Source organism: Tachyglossus aculeatus, chromosome 2, assembly GCF_015852505.1.
Source record: "Tachyglossus aculeatus isolate mTacAcu1 chromosome 2, mTacAcu1.pri, whole genome shotgun sequence".
Classification (NCBI taxonomy): Eukaryota; Metazoa; Chordata; class Mammalia; order Monotremata; family Tachyglossidae; genus Tachyglossus; species Tachyglossus aculeatus.
The window spans coordinates 103,821,456-103,839,928 of record NC_052067.1 but is presented as its reverse complement, the minus strand read 5'-3'; the positions used below and the strand labels follow the sequence as shown (position 1 = coordinate 103,839,928).

General features: G+C 41.1%; 1 protein-coding gene across 1 annotated transcript in view; it reads left to right on the top strand.

The window, feature by feature from the left end:
• Positions 1 to 18,473, top strand: part of MRPS9 (mitochondrial ribosomal protein S9) — a 100,288-nt gene that overhangs the window by 51,084 nt on the left and 30,731 nt on the right. Inside the window, exons 3-5 of the mRNA XM_038771464.1 lie at positions 5,416 to 5,478; positions 5,569 to 5,599; positions 11,776 to 11,855. Of these exons, the coding sequence (XP_038627392.1) occupies positions 5,416 to 5,478; positions 5,569 to 5,599; positions 11,776 to 11,855 (174 nt within the window). The remainder of the gene's footprint in view (positions 1 to 5,415; positions 5,479 to 5,568; positions 5,600 to 11,775; positions 11,856 to 18,473) is intronic.

Genomic DNA, 18,473 nt, shown 5'->3' with positions numbered 1-18,473 from the left:
GATTGAAGTGGAGAGAGACACGAGGATGGGAGATCGGAGAGAAGGCAAGTGCAGTAGTCCAGACGGGATAGGATGAGAGCTTGAATGAGCAGGGTAGCGGTTTGGGTGGAGAGGAAAGGGCGGATCTTGGCAATGTTGCGGAGCTGAGACCGGCAGGTTTTGGTGACGGCTTGGATGTGAGGGGTGAATGAGAGAGCGGAGTCGAGGATGACACCAAGGTTGCGGGCTTGTGAGACGGGAAGGATGGTAGTGCCGTCAACAGAGATGGGAAAGTCAGGGAGAGGACAAGGTTTGGGAGGGAAGACAAGGAGCTCAGTCTTCGACATGTTGAGCTTTAGGTGGCGGGCGGACATCCAGATGGAGATGTCCTGAAGGCAGGAGGAGATGCGAGCCTGGAGGGAGGGGGAGAGAGCAGGGGCAGAGATGTAGATCTGGGTGTCATCAGCGTAGAGATGATAGTTGAAGCCGTGGGAGCGAATGAGGTCACCAAGGGAGTGAGTGTAGATTGAGAACAGAAGGGGACCAAGCACTGAACCTTGGGGAACCCCCACAGTAAGGAGATGGGAGGGGGAGGAGGAGCCTGCAAAAGAGACTGAGAAAGAACGACCGGAGAGATAAGAGGAGAACCAGGAGAGGACGGAGTCTGTGAAGCCAAGGTCAGATAACGTGTGGAGGAGAAGGGGGTGGTCCACAGGATGTGGGAAAGCTGTCAGCTACTTGGGGACACATTGGCCTGGAGGCCAAGGGCCATAATAATAATTATGGTATTCGTTAAGCTCTTACTATGGACCACAGGGAGAAAGTCTGTGGTTGTCTATCCTGCAGTCCCTTGGCAGGGGAAGTGGGGAGTGGCTGGGAAAAGCGGGGCTCCTCATCTTCCCACTTATACCCTATCCACTTTTATTTGTGGCTTTCATTAAGCACTTGCTATGTGCCAAGCACTGTATTAAGCACTGGGGTAGATAACGAGCTAATCAGGATGGATTCAGTCCCTGTCCCACAAGGGGCTCACAGTCTCAATCCCCATTTTATAGATGAGGGAAGTGAGGCACAGAGAAGTGAAGTGACTTGCCCAAGGTCACGGAGACAAGTGGTAGAGCCTGGGATTAGAACCCTGGTCCTCCGACTCCTTCCTAACTTTTCCCTGTTCCTGCCCACAGACTTGCACCCTTGATGTTATCTTTTGACTCCTCTCTTATTTGCACCTCACATACCCTTACACAGTCTATCTATTGAAATTCTGCTATTAAATTAGTTAAGTAAGCTCTTAGAAGTAAGAGCTCTTAACAAATACCATAAAACAATTAATTCTCAGTACTTAAATGCCCCTTTCTCTCTCCTTTATAACCACCACCCAGGGGCAAGCTCTGATCATCTTCTGACTTTAGTAGTCTGTTTTAGCCTCTACCCCTTTGGTCCCCCTCCCCTCTTCATTCATTTTCCCAAATTTTCCGTTGGTTATATTGAGCATCAGAATACATCACTCTCCTCAGAAACTTCCAAGGTCTTCAATCAATCAATCAATCGTATTTATTGAGCGCTTACTGTGTGCAGAGCACTGTACTAAGCGCTTGGGAAGTACAAGTTGGCAACATATAGAGACAGTCCCTACCCAACAGTGGGCTCACAGTCTAAAAGGGGGAGACAGAGAACAAAACCAAACATACTAACAAAATAAAATAAATAGAATAGATATGTACAAGTAAAATAACATATCTATTCTATTTAGTCTTCGTTGCCTCTCACTTTAAAGAAAACCTACCGAGCAGCATGGCTCAATGGAAAGAGCACAGGCTTGGGAGTCAGAGGTCATGGGTTCAAATCCCGGCTCCGCCCATTGTCAGCTGTGTGACCTTGGGCAAGTCACTTCACTTCTCTGTGCCTCGGTTCCCTCATCTGTAAAGTGGGGATGAAGACTGTGAGCCCCACGTGGGACAACCTGATCACCTTGTATCCTCCCCAGTGCTTAGAACAGTGCACATAGCGCTTAACAAATGCCATCATTAATTAATTAATACCAACCCTTGGTTTTAAATTCAGTCAGAGTATTCTTTACCCCTTTTTATGTTACCGGGAACGTATCATGGTGTTCTTAATAATATATTAAGTATCTGTTAGAAGTGATTTATGTTACTGTCTTACTCCCCCTCTAGACTGCAGGCTAGCGTGAGCCAAGAATACGCCCACCAACTCTTGTTGTAGTGAAGTCTTGCGAGTACTTAGTTCAGTGCTCTGCACCCGAGAAGCGATCAGTAAATGCCATCGATGAAGATGATCTTGGTGATGATTTGGCAGCTTGTTTCTGTAACCTGAAGGTCTGAGAATAAACTTTACAGTGACTTTTCTGAACTCCCCATAAGGAATAGACCGTCAAAAAAATAGCACTTATACATTTCATCGATAAACAGTGCAAGTGTTGTATTGTAATTGATTGCAGTGTACTCTCCCAAGTGCTTACTACAGTGCTTGGCACCCAGTAAGCGCTCAAATGCCCTTTATTGATTGTGTTACTGAATTATTAAGAATGTGAGGGTTGAACATACCTCTTGAGGATGTATTTCATCATCATCATCAATCGTATTGAGCACTTACTGTGTGCAGAGCACTGTACTAAGCGCTTGGGAAGTACAAGTTGGCAACATATAGAGACAGTCCCTACCCAACAGTGGGCTCACCGTCTAAATGTATTTGTACATTGTACAAATTTGTGCATATTTGTACTTGTTTGTACATATTTATTACTCCATTTATTTTATTAATGATGTGTATAGAGCTATAACTCTGTTATTCTGATGGTATTGACACCTATCTACTTGTTTTGTTTTGTTGTCTGTCTCCCCCTTCTAGACTGTGAGCCCGTTGTTGGGTAGGGACTGTTTCTATATGTTGCTGATTTGTACTTCCCAAGCGCCTAGTTCAGTGCTCTGCACCCATTAAGCGCTAAATAAATACGATTGAATGAGGAATCCTCTTTAGTTTTCTAGTCGTGATTCAGTAAAAGCCAGCGTGTAGGTATGAGAGCAGGCCTTCCATTCTGCAGGCTTTTATGGTAAAGCTCAGAGGAAATGAACTGGTCCTGGGATAATGCATTTCATTCATTCATTCATTCAATTGTATTTATTGAGCGCTTACTGTGTGCAGAGCACCGTACTAAGTGTTTGGGAAATACAAGTCAGCAACATATAGAGACGGTCCCTACCCAACAATGGGCTCACAGTCTAGAAGGGGGAGACAGACCACAAAACAAAACAAGTAAACAGGTGTCAAAACCGTCAGACATCAGAGGGAGCAAGCACTATCTTTTGGCCAACTGAAAAAAAAGGCAGCCAGCTTCATGTCATACAGATAAGACACTTCAAAAGCACATTGCAACCTAACTGAAGCAATGTAGCACGTTATGTCAACCGTACTGAGATACATATTCCCTGTTGCTATTAGCGAAATTTGATGTAATTAAAGTTGAATATACAGCAGAACTTCATTAATTTGGATCCCACTAATTTGGAATTAGTAATAATGTGGTCATGGTACTTCCAGCTTCTCCTTTACCCAGTGAAGCTGCCAAAAGATGGCAGGTTTTGGTGTAAGGTAGGAAGCCGTTCATCAAAGCTGAGGTTAAAAAAACACTCAGTTAACTATCAGTCAGTCAATTCTGCACACAGTAAGTGCTGTGGAGAGTACAGCACAACAGAGTTGGCGCCTGTTCCTTACCCACAAGGAGCTTACAGTCTAGAGGAGGTGGTGTGAAATTATGGATATGTATGTATGTGCTGTGGGGCTGAGGGAGGGGTGGATAGCAAGTGCTAACAGGGTACAAGATGTAACTAGCAACAGAATAATGTGCATAGTTAGGGAGGAAAGGTTATGGAGGGAGTATCAATCAGTGGTATTTATTGAGCACTTGCTGTGGACAGAGCACTGTATTGTGTACTTCAAGGAGATCACAATAGTCTTTTCTTGTAAACCCTTCTGCCAGGGGCTCCATAAACAGATTTTTTTAAAGATGGTTGGAGAAAGACCAATAGAGACATTAAGAAGGTAAGGCACACAGAAGAAAACCCAATACAGTAATAAAACCTGCTTAAAAAAAAATACTTCCACAGTTTAGACTTTTTGCTAATTCAGACTTGTCACTGTCAAGCCTGACTTTTTGAACTGCAGGTTCAAAAAGTTGGTGTTCTGTACCAACTTGGAAATTTTTAAATGGGTATGCGGGTAGTCAAATAAAGTGGCCAGTTCAGATCCCACCCCAACGTAACATCACCCATGAAGTTTCTTTTGTAGCGAGGAAATACTTTGTGCATGCGTGAAAAGGTGTGATAATTTAATACTTGGATGAAGGAGAGTTTGGTACAGGTAATGAGTGGGTTCTCTTCTACTCCCCTCAGCTGCTGCCTCCTATCCCTCCCCGTCACCACCACCAAATTCATTCAATCATATTTATTGAGCGGTTACTGTGTGCAGAGCACTGTACTAAGTGCTTGGGAAGTACAGGTTGCCAAATGGACTCCGGAATTGCTGACTTCTCAGACCAAGCAAGGCTGTAGCCAGAGGATGAGAGAAGCAGCGTGGCTCAGTGGAAAGAGCACGGGCTCTTAAATTATAGTCTGTAAATTACAGGTTTTTTTAATGGCATTTTTATTAAGTGCTTACTACGTGCAAAGCACTCTTCTAAGCGCTGGGGAGGTTACAAGGTGATCAGGTTGTCCCATGGGGGGCTCCCAGTCTTCATCCCCATTTTACAGGTGAGGTAATTGAGGCACAGAGAAGTTAAGTGACCTGCCCAAAGTCACACAGCTGACAACTGGCGGAGCAGGGATTTGAACCCATGACTTCTGGCTCCCAAGCCCGGGCTCTCTGCACTGAGCCACGCTGCCTTTTCAGAAGGCAGCAGGGGTTACCGGTGGTTGTGCTCGACTGTTGAGGGGAAAAGGCTCTTAAATTTCAGACTGTAGATTACAGTTAGTAGTGGGGAGTGGGTCCTGAGTACTAAAGTACTTTGATGGCACAAGATAACTGAGATTTCAGTTGCAGGAGAGATGGTAGGGACCTTAGAGAGTGAAATCGGGGAAGGCTTCCAAGGGGAGAAGTGATTTCAGGAGGGCTTTGGAGATGGGGAAGGCAGTGGTCTCTTGGATATGAAGGAGAAGGGTGTTCTAATCATGGATGGAGAATGTGAACAAGAGGTTGGGGTGGGAGAGACGAGAATAAGGCATGGTGAATAAGCTAGCCTGAGAAGAATGATGGAAAATGGGATTTTTCCCCCTCACTTTTTCTCTCTTCCATGAATAAACTGGAAAAAAAGAACGCAGTTCGTCTGTTTTGTGCTCAGCCTAAACTTCACGTTTTGATTTGCTGTTTTATTGTAGAGAAAGAAATAATTTTCCCATCTAATCTTTCTCTGTTTATTTACAGAGAGCTATTACCTACCTCTTCCCCAGCGGTTTGTTTGAGAAAAGGGCTCGACCCATAATGAAGGTAGGAAGGTCATTTAATATAGTTGATATTTCCTAAAGATTTTCTTATTGGAGGAATCGCACTAACGTACATTTGGATTTTTTTTTACAGCACCCTGATGATATTTTTCCCAAGCAAAGAGGTGAGTGGGCTTCAGTTTATTCTTTACAGACATCATTCATTTTGAGATAATAAAATGTGTTGCTGAATCATTTTATAATACAATGATAAAAGTGATGATGATTGCTACCTAAATAGGTCTATTTCTCAGCTGCCTGTAGGAAACCGTCTTAGTTTATGTTTTATTTTTATGTCGGTGCGGTAAGGTAAATGAGGAAACCTTTCCCTAGAAGCAGTGTAGATCAGGAATTCTCTATTGAGTTAGAGCCCACTTCACTCCAAGATCACTTCCCCCCAAATAAAGCTGTATCACAACAGAGAGTATGAATTTTATGCGTGTGTATCGTTCACCATAGCAAAAATCTCTATGGATCTGCTCTCTCCTAAACCTCCTTCATTCACCAAAAAATGGCAGTTTTAGAAAAGGAGTGTCGACAGCCCCCTTTCTGGAAACAGCTTCCTGTTAGAGGCATAACAATTGCGAAAGTATTTGTTAAACGCTTACCAAGTCCCAGTCGATCAATCGTATAATAAATTACACTTACAGCGTGAAGAGCTCTGTTCTAAGTTCTTGGGAGAGTACAATAAAACAGAATTGATAGATGCATTCCCTGCCCGAAATGAACTCACAGTCTAGAGGGGGAGATGGACATTAATATAAATGAATAAATGACAGATACGTACGTAAGTGCTGTGGGGATGAGGGAGGGGTGAATAAAGGGAGTGAATCAGGGTGACGCAGAAGGGAGCAAGAAAAGAGGAAATGGGGGCTTAATTGGGTTAAGTTCCTCGGAGGACGCTTTGAAGGTGAGAGAGCAGTCGTCGGATATGGAAAGGGAAGACGTTTTCCAGGCCGGAGGCAGGATGTGGGTGAGAGATCGGGGGTGAGATAGACGAGATCGAGGTACAGAGAGTGGGTTGGCAGTAGAAGAGCAAAGTGTGGGATTGGATTGTAGTAGAAGAGGAGGCAAGGGGATTGAGTGCTTTAAAGCTGATGCTAAGGAGTTTCTGTTTGATGCAGAGGTGGATGTGCAACCCCTGGAGGTTCTTGAGGACTGGGGAAACATAGACTGAATATTTGTTAAGAAAAATGATCCGAGCAGCAGAATCAAGTACGGACTGGAGTGGAGAGAGACGGTACAGTGCTTAGTACAGGCCAAGCACTGTACTAAGGGCTGGAGTAGGTAGAGGATAATCAGGTCCTACGTGGGCCTCACAGCCTAAGTAGGAGGGAGATCAGGTATCGAATCCCCATTGTGCAGAGGAGGAAACTGAGGCACAGAGAAGAGAAGTTGTGACTTGCAGCAAGTAAGAGGCAGAGCTGTGATTAGAGCCCATATCGTCTAACTCCTAGGCCCGTCCTCTTTCCCCAAGCTGCTTCTCTAACAGATATGTCGTCAGGGGAGGAAACAAGAGTGAGAAGGGACCCTCATGCAGGGGTCCGGAGGCTCTGAGACTACAGGGATTCATGGTCCAAATTTGATAAGTTTGCTTCGGCCTGCATATGTAACACAGGTCACGGATTTCAGCTCCTGAGTCCCATATGGATCTTCTTCATTCAGTCGTATTTATTGAGTGCTTACTGTGTGCAGAGCACTGTTCTAAGCGCTTAGTTACTGGGCCTCTCACGGTGAAAAACTAGGTAACATGTTTGCGGCAGCGACTTTTCCAATCGATGAATCATATTTACTGAATGTGCTTACTGTACGCAGAGCACTGGGAGAGTAAAACAGAGTTGGTAGACACATTCCCCGCCCTCAAGCAGCTCACAGTCTGGAGTCACGGTTCCCCTCGGAAAATTTTGGCCCCCGTGATGGCAGACTGTGGGGTCCCTCTGCTTCAGCCCTTTTAAAGGTAGCAGCACCGTGGGAGGGACAATGCCCACCTTTCCGGTTAAAGGAATTTTTCTGTTTTGTGTTGTTTTTTAATTTCGGTAGGGGGGATGGGGTGATCCACAGCCCTCGGCCTTGTTATGTTTCTGTTTCGCGATTCTTCGGTTCATGAGGTTTGACCACCCCTGATTATATAAAAGGTAACTGCTTGCACATACCCTCATTATTCAGTCTTCTCAGTCTCCTCCTTTCTCTACCTTATCAGGCCTCTCCTCAGTCACTGGACAGAGACTGGTAGACATCCATCAATATTAAATCCTGGTCTTTTTGTTAAAATCCAGGGGTGTTCTTTAGTAATTAGGTCAGAATAAATTGCAAGGTTCACTCTACATTGAACATGGTTGACCACAATTCCAGTGGGGAAATCCAAGCTTTTTTCCGTGGGCCAAGTTTTTGGAATGTGCTTCTTTATACACAGCAAGAAAAGGCAGTCCGGCGGGCCCTTTGAAAGTGGGATTTTTGATCAATCAATCGTATTTATTGAGCGCTTACTGTGTGCAGAGCACTGTACAGAGCGCTTGAATGCTGTGTTCATTTTCAAAGTCTAACTTTGAAGGGCAGTTGCGAGTTACCTTTCATGGAAGCATCACAACTCAAATCTTGGTTAGCTTTCGGCAGTTGGAATTCTTCCATGTTTCCAGATTAGATATGTTGTGTACTGGTTTGCTGGTTTCTAAATTGGTTCTCCTGGACAAAGTATGCCGTGCCTTCCAGTTTTATGGAAATCCATTTCTGTTTTGAACCCCAGAGTAATCATTTTTGATCCTGTTCGAGCTGTTGCAGTTGTTCCGTAGGTGAGAGCATCCACAGTATTAAAGAAGCAGTAGCTGCTTAAAGCTAAAATAAGTAGTAAAGACCACTTCAAAACTCTTCTGGACAAAGAGGGAGTGAAGTTTAAACTGAAATTTCCTGTTAGTGAAATTTCTGGTCTTTTTCCTTTTGTCAATTCAAGCTCAATTGAAACTTGTCCATCAGTATGTAAATACTTTACAGAATAACAAGGTAAAAAATGAGTGGTGGATGAAAATAAATGGAACAGTATACCTTTTTTCCCCTTGTAACTCAAATATCCCTCTGAATATTCATAAAAAATCAGTCTAGAAATAGAAACAAGAAATTTTCACCTAGTTGAACAAATTAGCCCTTGAAGATCTGCAAAAGAAATATAGAGGTTTTGCCTGCCTGCTCTCCAACAGGCATGAAGTAGTAGTAGCAGTAGTGCATCTGTTGAGTGCTAACTTACTGCAGAGCACAGTACTATCAATCAATCGTATTTATTGAGCGCTTACTTTGTGCAGAGCACTGTACTAAGCGCTTGGGAAGTACAAGTTGGCAACATATAGGGACAGTCCCTACCCAACAGTGGGCTCACAGTCTAAAAGATCTAAAAAATCAGTGGTATTGATTGAGTGCTTACTTTGTGCAGAGCATTGTACCAAGTGCTTGGGAGAGTACAGTGTAACGGAGTTAATAGACATGTTCCCTACCCACAACATGTTAAGTGATAGCATGCACTCTAAGATGCAACTAAAAGTTGAATTGCATTTTTAGGAAGTATGTATGTCAGGCAGATGGAATACAGTAATAAGCAGCGTGAGAAGCAGCGTGGCTTAGTGGAAAGAGCTCGGGTTTGGGAGTCAGAGGTTGTGGGTTCTATTCCTGGCTCCACCACTTGTCTGCTGTGTGACTCTGGGCAAGTCACTTCACTTCTTTGTGCCTCGGTTACCTCATCTGTAAAATGGGGGTGAAGACTTTGAGCCCCACGCGGGACAACCTTGATTACCTTGTATCTCCCTCAGCGCTTGGAACAGTGCTTGGTACGAAGTAAGCGCTTAACAAATACCATAATTATTACCATAATTAATAATAATAATAATAATTGTGGTATTTAAGTGCTTACTACATGCCAAGCACTGTACTAAGCACTAGAGTGGATACAATCAGAATATCTCAGTATCATTCATTCTACTCTAACCATGGTATAAATTTGCCTCAGGGGAAGCTCCCCCTAATGAGAACTGCAGTAAGTAGTAGTAGTAGTAGTAGTTCCACTATTCCAGTAGTTCCAGAATTGGGCTGTGTAAGAAGTCCTAGTGCAAGACTCACCAGGCCTTGAGAAGAAAGAAACCCGGAGGTACCTTTTTTTAATCTAGTGTGTTTTTATAGAGTATAAATGCAGTGGTTAGTGTTGGTGGGGTTACTTGCATGAGTAGCCAAGAAGCCTTCCCTAATTAAGCCCTCTTTTCCCCAGGTCCCTCTCCCCTTCTGCCTCGCCTTTGCAGTTGGATGTCTGCCTTTGGTATTTTAAGCATTTGGTACTTGGCCCCAGACCTATGCATACATCTGTAAATTATTTATTTCTATTAATGTCTGTCTCCCCCTCTAGACTGTAAGCTCACTGTGGGCAAGGAACATGTCAACCAACTCTGTGTATCCATCATCAGCGATCATCATCATCTTCAATGTCTTTATTGAACGCTCACCGTGTGCATTACAGTTTACTGAGTGTTTGGGAAATATAATACAACAGTTGGTAGGCAAGTTTCCCGCCCACTATGATTTGTAGGGTGCTATCCCAAACATTTAGCATGGTGCCCTGCACACAGTAAATACCTCTGATTGATTGATTAATTGATTGTAGCATTTTTCTTGGTTTATTATTTATTATTATAGGTTTTCTTGGGGGACAGAATCAAATCTTAAACTAGGACGGGACCTCCAGAGGTTTCCTAAATTCTCGCCTTTAGTTACCCTTAAGTCATTCAGGAAAAATGAGTTTTTATCCTGTTCTCTAGCATCTCCAGATAGAGTACTCTACTCGTGCCCCGAGGTGTGTAAGGAAAGGTGATCCGTAAATTTGGAAACGTCTTCTTTAGCTGTTGCATTGGTTAGCATCCTCACAGTCAGAAGATGCGGTAACACTTTTTTTTTTTAATCACAGTTTTTTCCTCCAAGAGCAATTATTTAGGAGTGTGTGAGTTTGGAAATGGGTACATCTGCAGAGCATGAGAGTGGTTTCGGGAGAACTGGAAGAAGCCGTCTTCCGCTAGCTGGGGTCACACCTCACCTATAGCCAAACTGAGCGTTGTCCTGTTTTTATAGATCTGTGCAGAATTTCTTGACAACTTTAGGGTTGCATGAGTATAAAGGACCTATTTAATTACTGTTGCTTTTGCTCCGCCACTTGTCCGCTGTGTGGCTTTGGGCAAGTCATTTCACTTCTCTGTGCCTCAGTTACCTCATCTGTGTAATGAGGATTAAGACTGTGAGCTCCATGCGGGACAGGGACTTTGTCCGATTCGATTTCCTGGTATCCACCCCAGCGCTTAGTACAGTGCCAGACACTCAGTAAGCACCTAACAAACACCATAATAATAATAATAGTCATATTATTATTAATAAAAATATATTATTATAATAATATATTAACATAATCGATATTATGTTATTATATTATTTAATGTTATGTAATCATATTATTATATATTATATGATATATAGTATTATGTGTTATGTGCTATTATGTATTTTATTATTATATGGTTATATTATGCATCATATATTATATAAAATATTATATATTATATATTATAATTATTATTAATTATGTAATATAATTCTTATATAATTATAATATATTATATATTATGTGTTGTATTGCTATTATATAATTGTATTATATGATTATGTATATTATAATATAATATTATGTAGTATTGCATTATATTAATATAATAATATGTAATATTTTAGATTATATTGATATAATGTATTATTATTGATAATAGTGATTATATTAGTTATTATTGTTATTAATAATAATAGTTATTATTATGGTGTGGCAGCGTGGCTCAGTGGGAAAAGCACGGGCTTTGGAGTCAGAGGTCATGGGTTCGAATCCCAGTTCTGCCACCTGTCTGCTGTGTGACCTTGGGCAAGTCACTTAACTTCTCTGAGCCTCAGTTAACCTCATCTGTAAAATGGGGATTTTTACAGATCCCCACGTGGGACAACCTGATCACCTTGTAACCTCCCCAGCGCTTAGAACAGTGCTTTGCACATAGTAAGCACTTAACAAATGCCATCATTACTATTATTTGAATGCTCTAATCCATTTATATTCCAGATTTTGAAACCACTTATAAAATCAGAGACCTGTATAAAATAAAAAATGTTCTAAGTCATTAATTTTCTAGGTAAAATAGCCAAGATATGTCTTTGTACATTGTGGGTTAAAATTCACTTTAAAAGTGGCTTATAACAGTCTATGTTGGTGCTCTTTTTGTCTCATTTGGATTTTCATTAGCAATCCAATGGGGAGAAGATGGCCATCCTCATCACTTTCTATTTTATACTGGCAAGCAGTCATATTATTCATTAATGCACGTAAGTACATAAGAATCTATAGTAAGTGTGGTTAGCTGTGAGCCAGGTAACTTCTTATAACAAAGGTTTCTTTCAGAAACTTAAAAATTCCTAGTAATTGCATAATGAACATTAACAGATGCACATGAAATTGATTTAATATTTAGAATTTTTGCCACTTATTTTCTTTAAGATGATATCTGAGTGGCTTGGTTTTCCTTTAAATATTTAGTTCTCGGTTGGAAAATGGTTTAGTTAAGAGTTTCAGTAATTTGCGTACCAGTGGCTTATTTGGATTATACCATAATTAATATTAGTATTACTATTATTATTTTATCAGGGTATACAAATTACAAGTGTATTTCTATTAACAGATCAGTAGAGGAAAATCAAAAGAATCATAAATGAGGCCAATCTTGGTGGACAGCTGTCCATAATTATACTTTGCCGTCATTTGCATAAAACAGTTTTCCTTTTGTAAATTTAAGCTTGTGTGTCTTTTTTAAATCTCCCGTCTCTACCCAGTCATCTATAGTCTAAAAATCTGCACACAGTCCTTTGAGATGTATTGATAAATCACCGACTCTTGCACCTCGAAATTTTCTTGGGAGAGCCATAAAGTATATCAGTGCCCAACTGTGGAAGCCGGAATGCGTTTTGCATTGGAATTCCTTAGGTATCTTCTTTCAGATGTTCCTGCACTCACTGCCTGCTTTTCAAAAAAGTGAGAAAATCATGTTTGGGGTGGGATCTCACCCCCCAAACTCCAGGCCCCATCATGCTTTTTTTACGTTTAGATTTGGGGATTATTGTGCTTTTTAGAATTAGCTGTTGTCTATTTGTGCTCCATAAACCCGAAGGACAAAATCCCCACTTGTCAGGTACGTTTATTTCTTGCAGGATATGTGTGGGGGGGTGGGGAGGGGGGGATGAGGGGGAGGAAACAAAACCTTTTTTCGTTTTTTTGTCGACCTTGGGCAAAGGAGCCTCTTGCCCTGGCTGAAATGAATGATAAATGGAGAGGGTGTCTTTGCTGAGTAATGGAGCCGCGGCTTAGGTTTTTCCACGGAGGTTTTCTCCCCGCACAGCCTGCGGCGGGCCCGGGAACCCCTGCTGCTCATTTAAATAGGTATGTCAAATCTGCCTCCAAACGCCGCCGGTTTGATCTGTGGTAATATTTGTGAAGGTTCCATATGGACTTGAGCCCCCCTGCAGTGCTGAGAAATAATGTACAACGCTTCACGGTGCCGCCGCAAATTTTCCCCGAAAAGGGATGCCGGGGCTGCGTTTTAGCTGTCTGAGAGGATGATGGAGCTGACGCGCTAGGCCTGTCAACTTGTTACACGGATGGGTTGCACGCAGCGAAGCTGTGGAAAATCTGTGCCTTTTAACTTTTCTACTTAATCACGGTTGTAGCGTTGCCTTCAGACGGCATGCTACATTAATTCCCTTCCTGCCTTCTGCCTTTCATCCCAAGTTTCACGGGGGGAAAAAAGGAAGGCATGCAAGTCTTGTAGAGGAGTCTTATCAAACAGCTGTCATCTGACAAGCCATTTGCATTTGTTTTGGCTGAAACGGAGCAACCCAAGGGCAAGATGTTTTGTGGCATTCCATCATAATGAAGGAATTACGCGTTTTCCAGAGAACGTAACTTTATTTTTAGTTTCCTGAATCACATAGGAAGGTGTGTTAACATCCCACAAGAAACATTGTGAGAGTAGATCACTTGAATCAACCCTCAAATTAAGTCTGTTTGACATTAATTCATTTGGTGGCCGATATGGTATATATGAGGGGTGTGGATATATTTTAATCCTTTCATTAATGTAACTCTTTAAGTCAGTTCTTGATATTAGGTGTTAAGCGGTTGTAAAAATGTGGTGTTTAACCCTGATGCACCCAGGAGAATCACAGATTTATTTTTCAATCCAGACCAATTCAGATGGTTACTCAAAAATGGGATGTTAGCACGTAAAGTGCCGTTTTTCTGGAGTTTTAAAAATGATTGCTACAGAGAGAGGAATTGAATACGAAAAAAGGTTTAGTTTGTAGCACCACACCTTTCAAACTGTGGGAAGTTCAGCTGTATTCTCAACCTCATACTCCCATCCTTCTAGACCAAGCCCGTTGTTGGGTAGGGATTGTCTGTATCTGTTGCCAAATTGTACTTTCCAAGCGCTTAGTACAGTGCTCTGCACACATTAAGCACTCAATAAATACGATTGAATGAATGAATTTCCCTAGCTAATGTTAATCAAAAATGTGACTTGGAGTTGGTGAATAAATACGTTTCACCCCACTGTTTCCCAGTGCAGTTTGTACTCAAATCATTGATTTACGTGGAAAGTCAGGTTTGCTAAATTGAGACTAGCCTTTGTTTTCAGGGTGTTCTCTCTGTTTCTTTTGCCCTTCCCTCCCCAAGCCTGAGCTAAACAGGCTCTCCTAAACTGGGGGTAGGGGAGAAGAGTGGATGGAATGAACTGTCGCCATCATTAAATATATCTAAATTCTTTGTTTGCATTATTAATTGCCACCTTAGAATACCTTAAAGCTTAGAATACCTAAAGAGTCACGTGGAATTTGCACGAGCTGACCTCCAAGTCCCTTCATAAGGAAGCAGGTCAAATGAGTAGCAGAGTTTTTTGGTTTTTTCACTCGTTCTGCAGTGAATCATTTTTCATCGTGGTGCAGCCTGTTACGTGCTTTATTGGTCGTGCAGTACTGATGAATCTTTGTTTTAAAAAGTACATCCTTGTGCCCATGAAAAGTTTTATTTTTCATTTAAATTTGGCATGGTCATCCCTCCTCGTGTCTTGTATGCAGACATAATAGCTACCTCAATAAAATATTATTTGGAAGCGCACTCATAAATCCGAAGGCAGGGTTTATGCACAAATGGCGCAGGAGGCTTCCTGGTCTGAGTAATCTGTTGCTAGAAACTAAAGATATGATAACTACAACGGTGGTGTGTTTGGGGAGGGGAAGATGAGAGATGTTTGCTACTAAGTTGTATCTTTTGTGGTAAAAGTTTTTCATTAAGAATGTGGACTAAACAGGTGAGGTCTAATAACCACACAGCAAGCCGAAATAACTTATTTAGAAAAATATCGGGAAGATTATCCACCTGTCTGTCTTCCGGGAGTGAAGCTTTTAGCAATTAGGAATATCCCAACGTGAGTAAAAATGATCTCCTTTGTTAGGTTAGAGGCCTTTAATGTTCGGAAGTAATGTTTTGTAGTCCGTACTTTGTCGAAGAACCTCAAACCCAACAGCAAGGTTCTGTTGAGTTGAGTACCGAACCAGGAATTGAGCATTTTCGTCTCAGCTCTGTTTCAGGTCATCTATCTGACCTTGAGAGTTATTGCAATGTGTATACTTGTGTCCTTGCCTGTAAAGGTATAATAACACAGACCCACCTCACAGGGAGATTTGGGGAAATAGCTACTTCACAACTGTGTAAAGTGCTTATGAAAAGACTTGTAGTGTTGCTGAAACACCTTGGCATGCTGTTTTAAGACTGTTTTCTTGGCAGCAGGAGTTAATTCAGTAATTAATTCAGTAATAGAAGCTGCTATTCTTGAAGTATTTTTTCTTGCCATTTGCATTTGCTCTTACATGAATGATTTCGACTGTGGTTTTGCAAATGCTCCGAACTCAAAAACTCTACACCAGAAATTGTTTCTGATGTGCACCAAAAGCCATGAGTACCTGGTTGCGTGTATTTAAACAGCTTTTTACTGCTCTGTTCAACTATGGCTTTAATCAGCTAAGTTGACTTCATTCATTCATTCAGTTGTATTTATTGAGTGCTTACTGTGTGCAGAGCTCTGTACTAAGCGCTTGGGAATGTACAATACGGCAATAAACACATTCCCTGCCCACAATGAACTTACAAGCATTCGTTGTTCATTCCTTGTGGATATTTTGTATTTTTCAATATGGCCTTCGTCACTCTTGTGAGAATTAAGCACGTAGTACAGTGCTCTGCACACAGTAAGCGCTCAATACGATTGAATGACTTGTAAGCCAATTTTAAAAGTCATAAAATGGTAGCATTTTTATTCATGTGTTCTTTATCTGGGGCCTCTCATTGAAGTGTATCATATGGAGCTAGCAGTTCTCAATTCAGGCTTCCTAATTAATGCTAAAATTTGTTGATACCAAATTTATTTTGCCCGGATGGGCATCATCAATCAGTAACTTGGAGGATTAGATGTTGCTTATTAGTACGATGTGTTTTTGTTTTTTTTAATAATCTTGGCTAAGCACTGACTAGATGCCAGGCACTGTACTGAGCCCCTGGATGAGAGAAATAATCAGGTTGGACAAGGTCAGTGTCTCCTGTAGGGCTCACCATTTTTGTCCCCATTAACTGATGAGATAACTTAGGCACAGAGAAGTTGGGTGACTTTGCCTGAGGTCACACAGAAAAGTGGCAGAGCCTGGATTATTTCAGGGCTCCTTCTTTTAGAAAAGATTGTGCAAAGTGCAACACTGAAGTGTTTACCCTGGAAAAAAAGAGGGTTTGGGTCCTAAATTTATTTGAAGCATAAAAACAGTATGTGATTTTTTTCATCATAAATCTGTTCTTTATAAACTACCAAACACGCACTCACTGGAAGAGAGGAGGAGAAAGCTAATAGAGTAAATTCTTCCAGAACTCTGCATAAGCAAGGTAGCTCAGATTGAGGTGTGAAGGTGGCAGAAACGGAAATTAGCAGCAAGGTGAAAACTGACTCGAAAGGTATGTATCAGAAAGAAATGTGGTAGGAGGGAAGCAAACATATGGTGAGTCAAAATTCCTGAATTCTGTTGCATTTTTCCGGAGCACCAGTAAATTAACTGTAAAGTAACAGCCCAGTCCAGGACTCAAACCAGTACCTCGAACTTCCCCAGTGTTCTTTTGATTTTTCTTTTCCTCGGTATAAACAAACAAACAAAAAATCCATGTAAGTGTAAATCTGTATAGAAAGAGCCCATTTGAAAATGAGACTGCTGCTTCCTGTGCAGTTACATAGTTATGAAAGGATACTTCAACAAATAAAACTCAAATTCAGATGTTTTAGAAGAAAAATTAATTGCCCAAGGAAGCAGTGCTAACCCAGTATGTTTAGCTGTTGATTTGAATTGTGAAATGAAAAAGCAGGTTTCTTTTTTGTTCCATAAAATTTTACTTGTGCTAAAATTGGATTATGTGCATGATTAATACCACAAGTACAGATTTTTACCAATAAAACTGAATTCATGGTAGGTGAAAACTATAGTTTCTTGTGATCTCAGGCATATTTTCATTTTTTCTCAACGTGAGCATCTGGTATTTTCAAATTAGACACCTTCTAAATTTGACTTGTATATTATGGAAATCTGATGACACTAGGTGTGGATAGGCTTGCTTTGATTTTATGAAATATTAATCATGGCTGTGATTAATGATTCAGCATTTCGCATCTGGGTTATTCCTGTCATATTTGAAATACACATTATTAAATACAGTATATAAACTTAATGTAGAGGAGTTCATACTGATTCTCAAATATCCCTCACAGATTAAGTGGAAGCCCCAAAATAACAGACATCATCAAGGATGATACTTCTGGGTTTATTTTATCTTCTCCAAATTCTTTTGATGTAGATCAGTTAAATGCCTTCAGGGATTTGAGATTATAGAAACCAGTCAAAGGATTATGTCCTTTTAACCAATCAAGTTAGATTGTAAACGAGGAAAAAGTGATAAAGTATACCGTATCATGTGCTATTCCCTTAAGGGTATGTGTTCTTATTTTGTAGAACACTGGGTGCTTAATAGATATTTTAAAATAATTATTTAGTTTCTGATAAAATGATACTAGTTGGATTCCAAACTATTTTTATCTGAAGAATCAGATGGTTCATCAAGTGCTGGGGAATATATTTGCCGCTTTTGACGTGACAGACAGTTCCCTAAAATATTTTGCCATTTAGCAAGTGCTATGTCTCCAAAAACGTGTATTTCCAAAATATATTGATGAAGTGCAGATGTATTAAAAATGATGTATTCAAAAGCAAGACACCTGGTTTATGCCTATCAGCTTCAGCAGTGCAGCGTTTATTAAACACCGTGCATGCAGAGCACTGAACTAGAGAAGCAGCGTGGCTCAGTGGAAAGAACCCGGGCTTTGGAGTCAGAGGTCATGGGTTCAAATTCCGGCTCCCCCAACTGTCAGCTGTGTGACTTTGGGCAAGTCACTTAACTTCTCTGTGCCTCAGTTACCTCATCTGTAAAATGGGGATTAAAACTGTGAGCCCCCCGTGGGACAACCTGATCACCTTGTAACCTCCCCAGTGCTTAGAACAGTGCTTTGCACATGCTTAACAAATACCATCATTATTATTAATCAATCAATCAATCAATTGTATTTATTGAGCACTTACTGTGTGCAGAGCACTGTACTAAGCGCTTGGGAAGTACAAGTTGGCAACATATAGAGACAGTCCCTACCCAGCAGTGGGCTCACAGTCTAATAGCTAAGTTGTTAAATTATTACTATTAGATGCTTGGAAACATAGATATAAAACACAAGGTCCCTATTCTTAGGGAGCTAACGGCACTGGTAAAAAAAATTCCTTGAAACATTTAAAAGTCTGGATTTAGCACAAAAA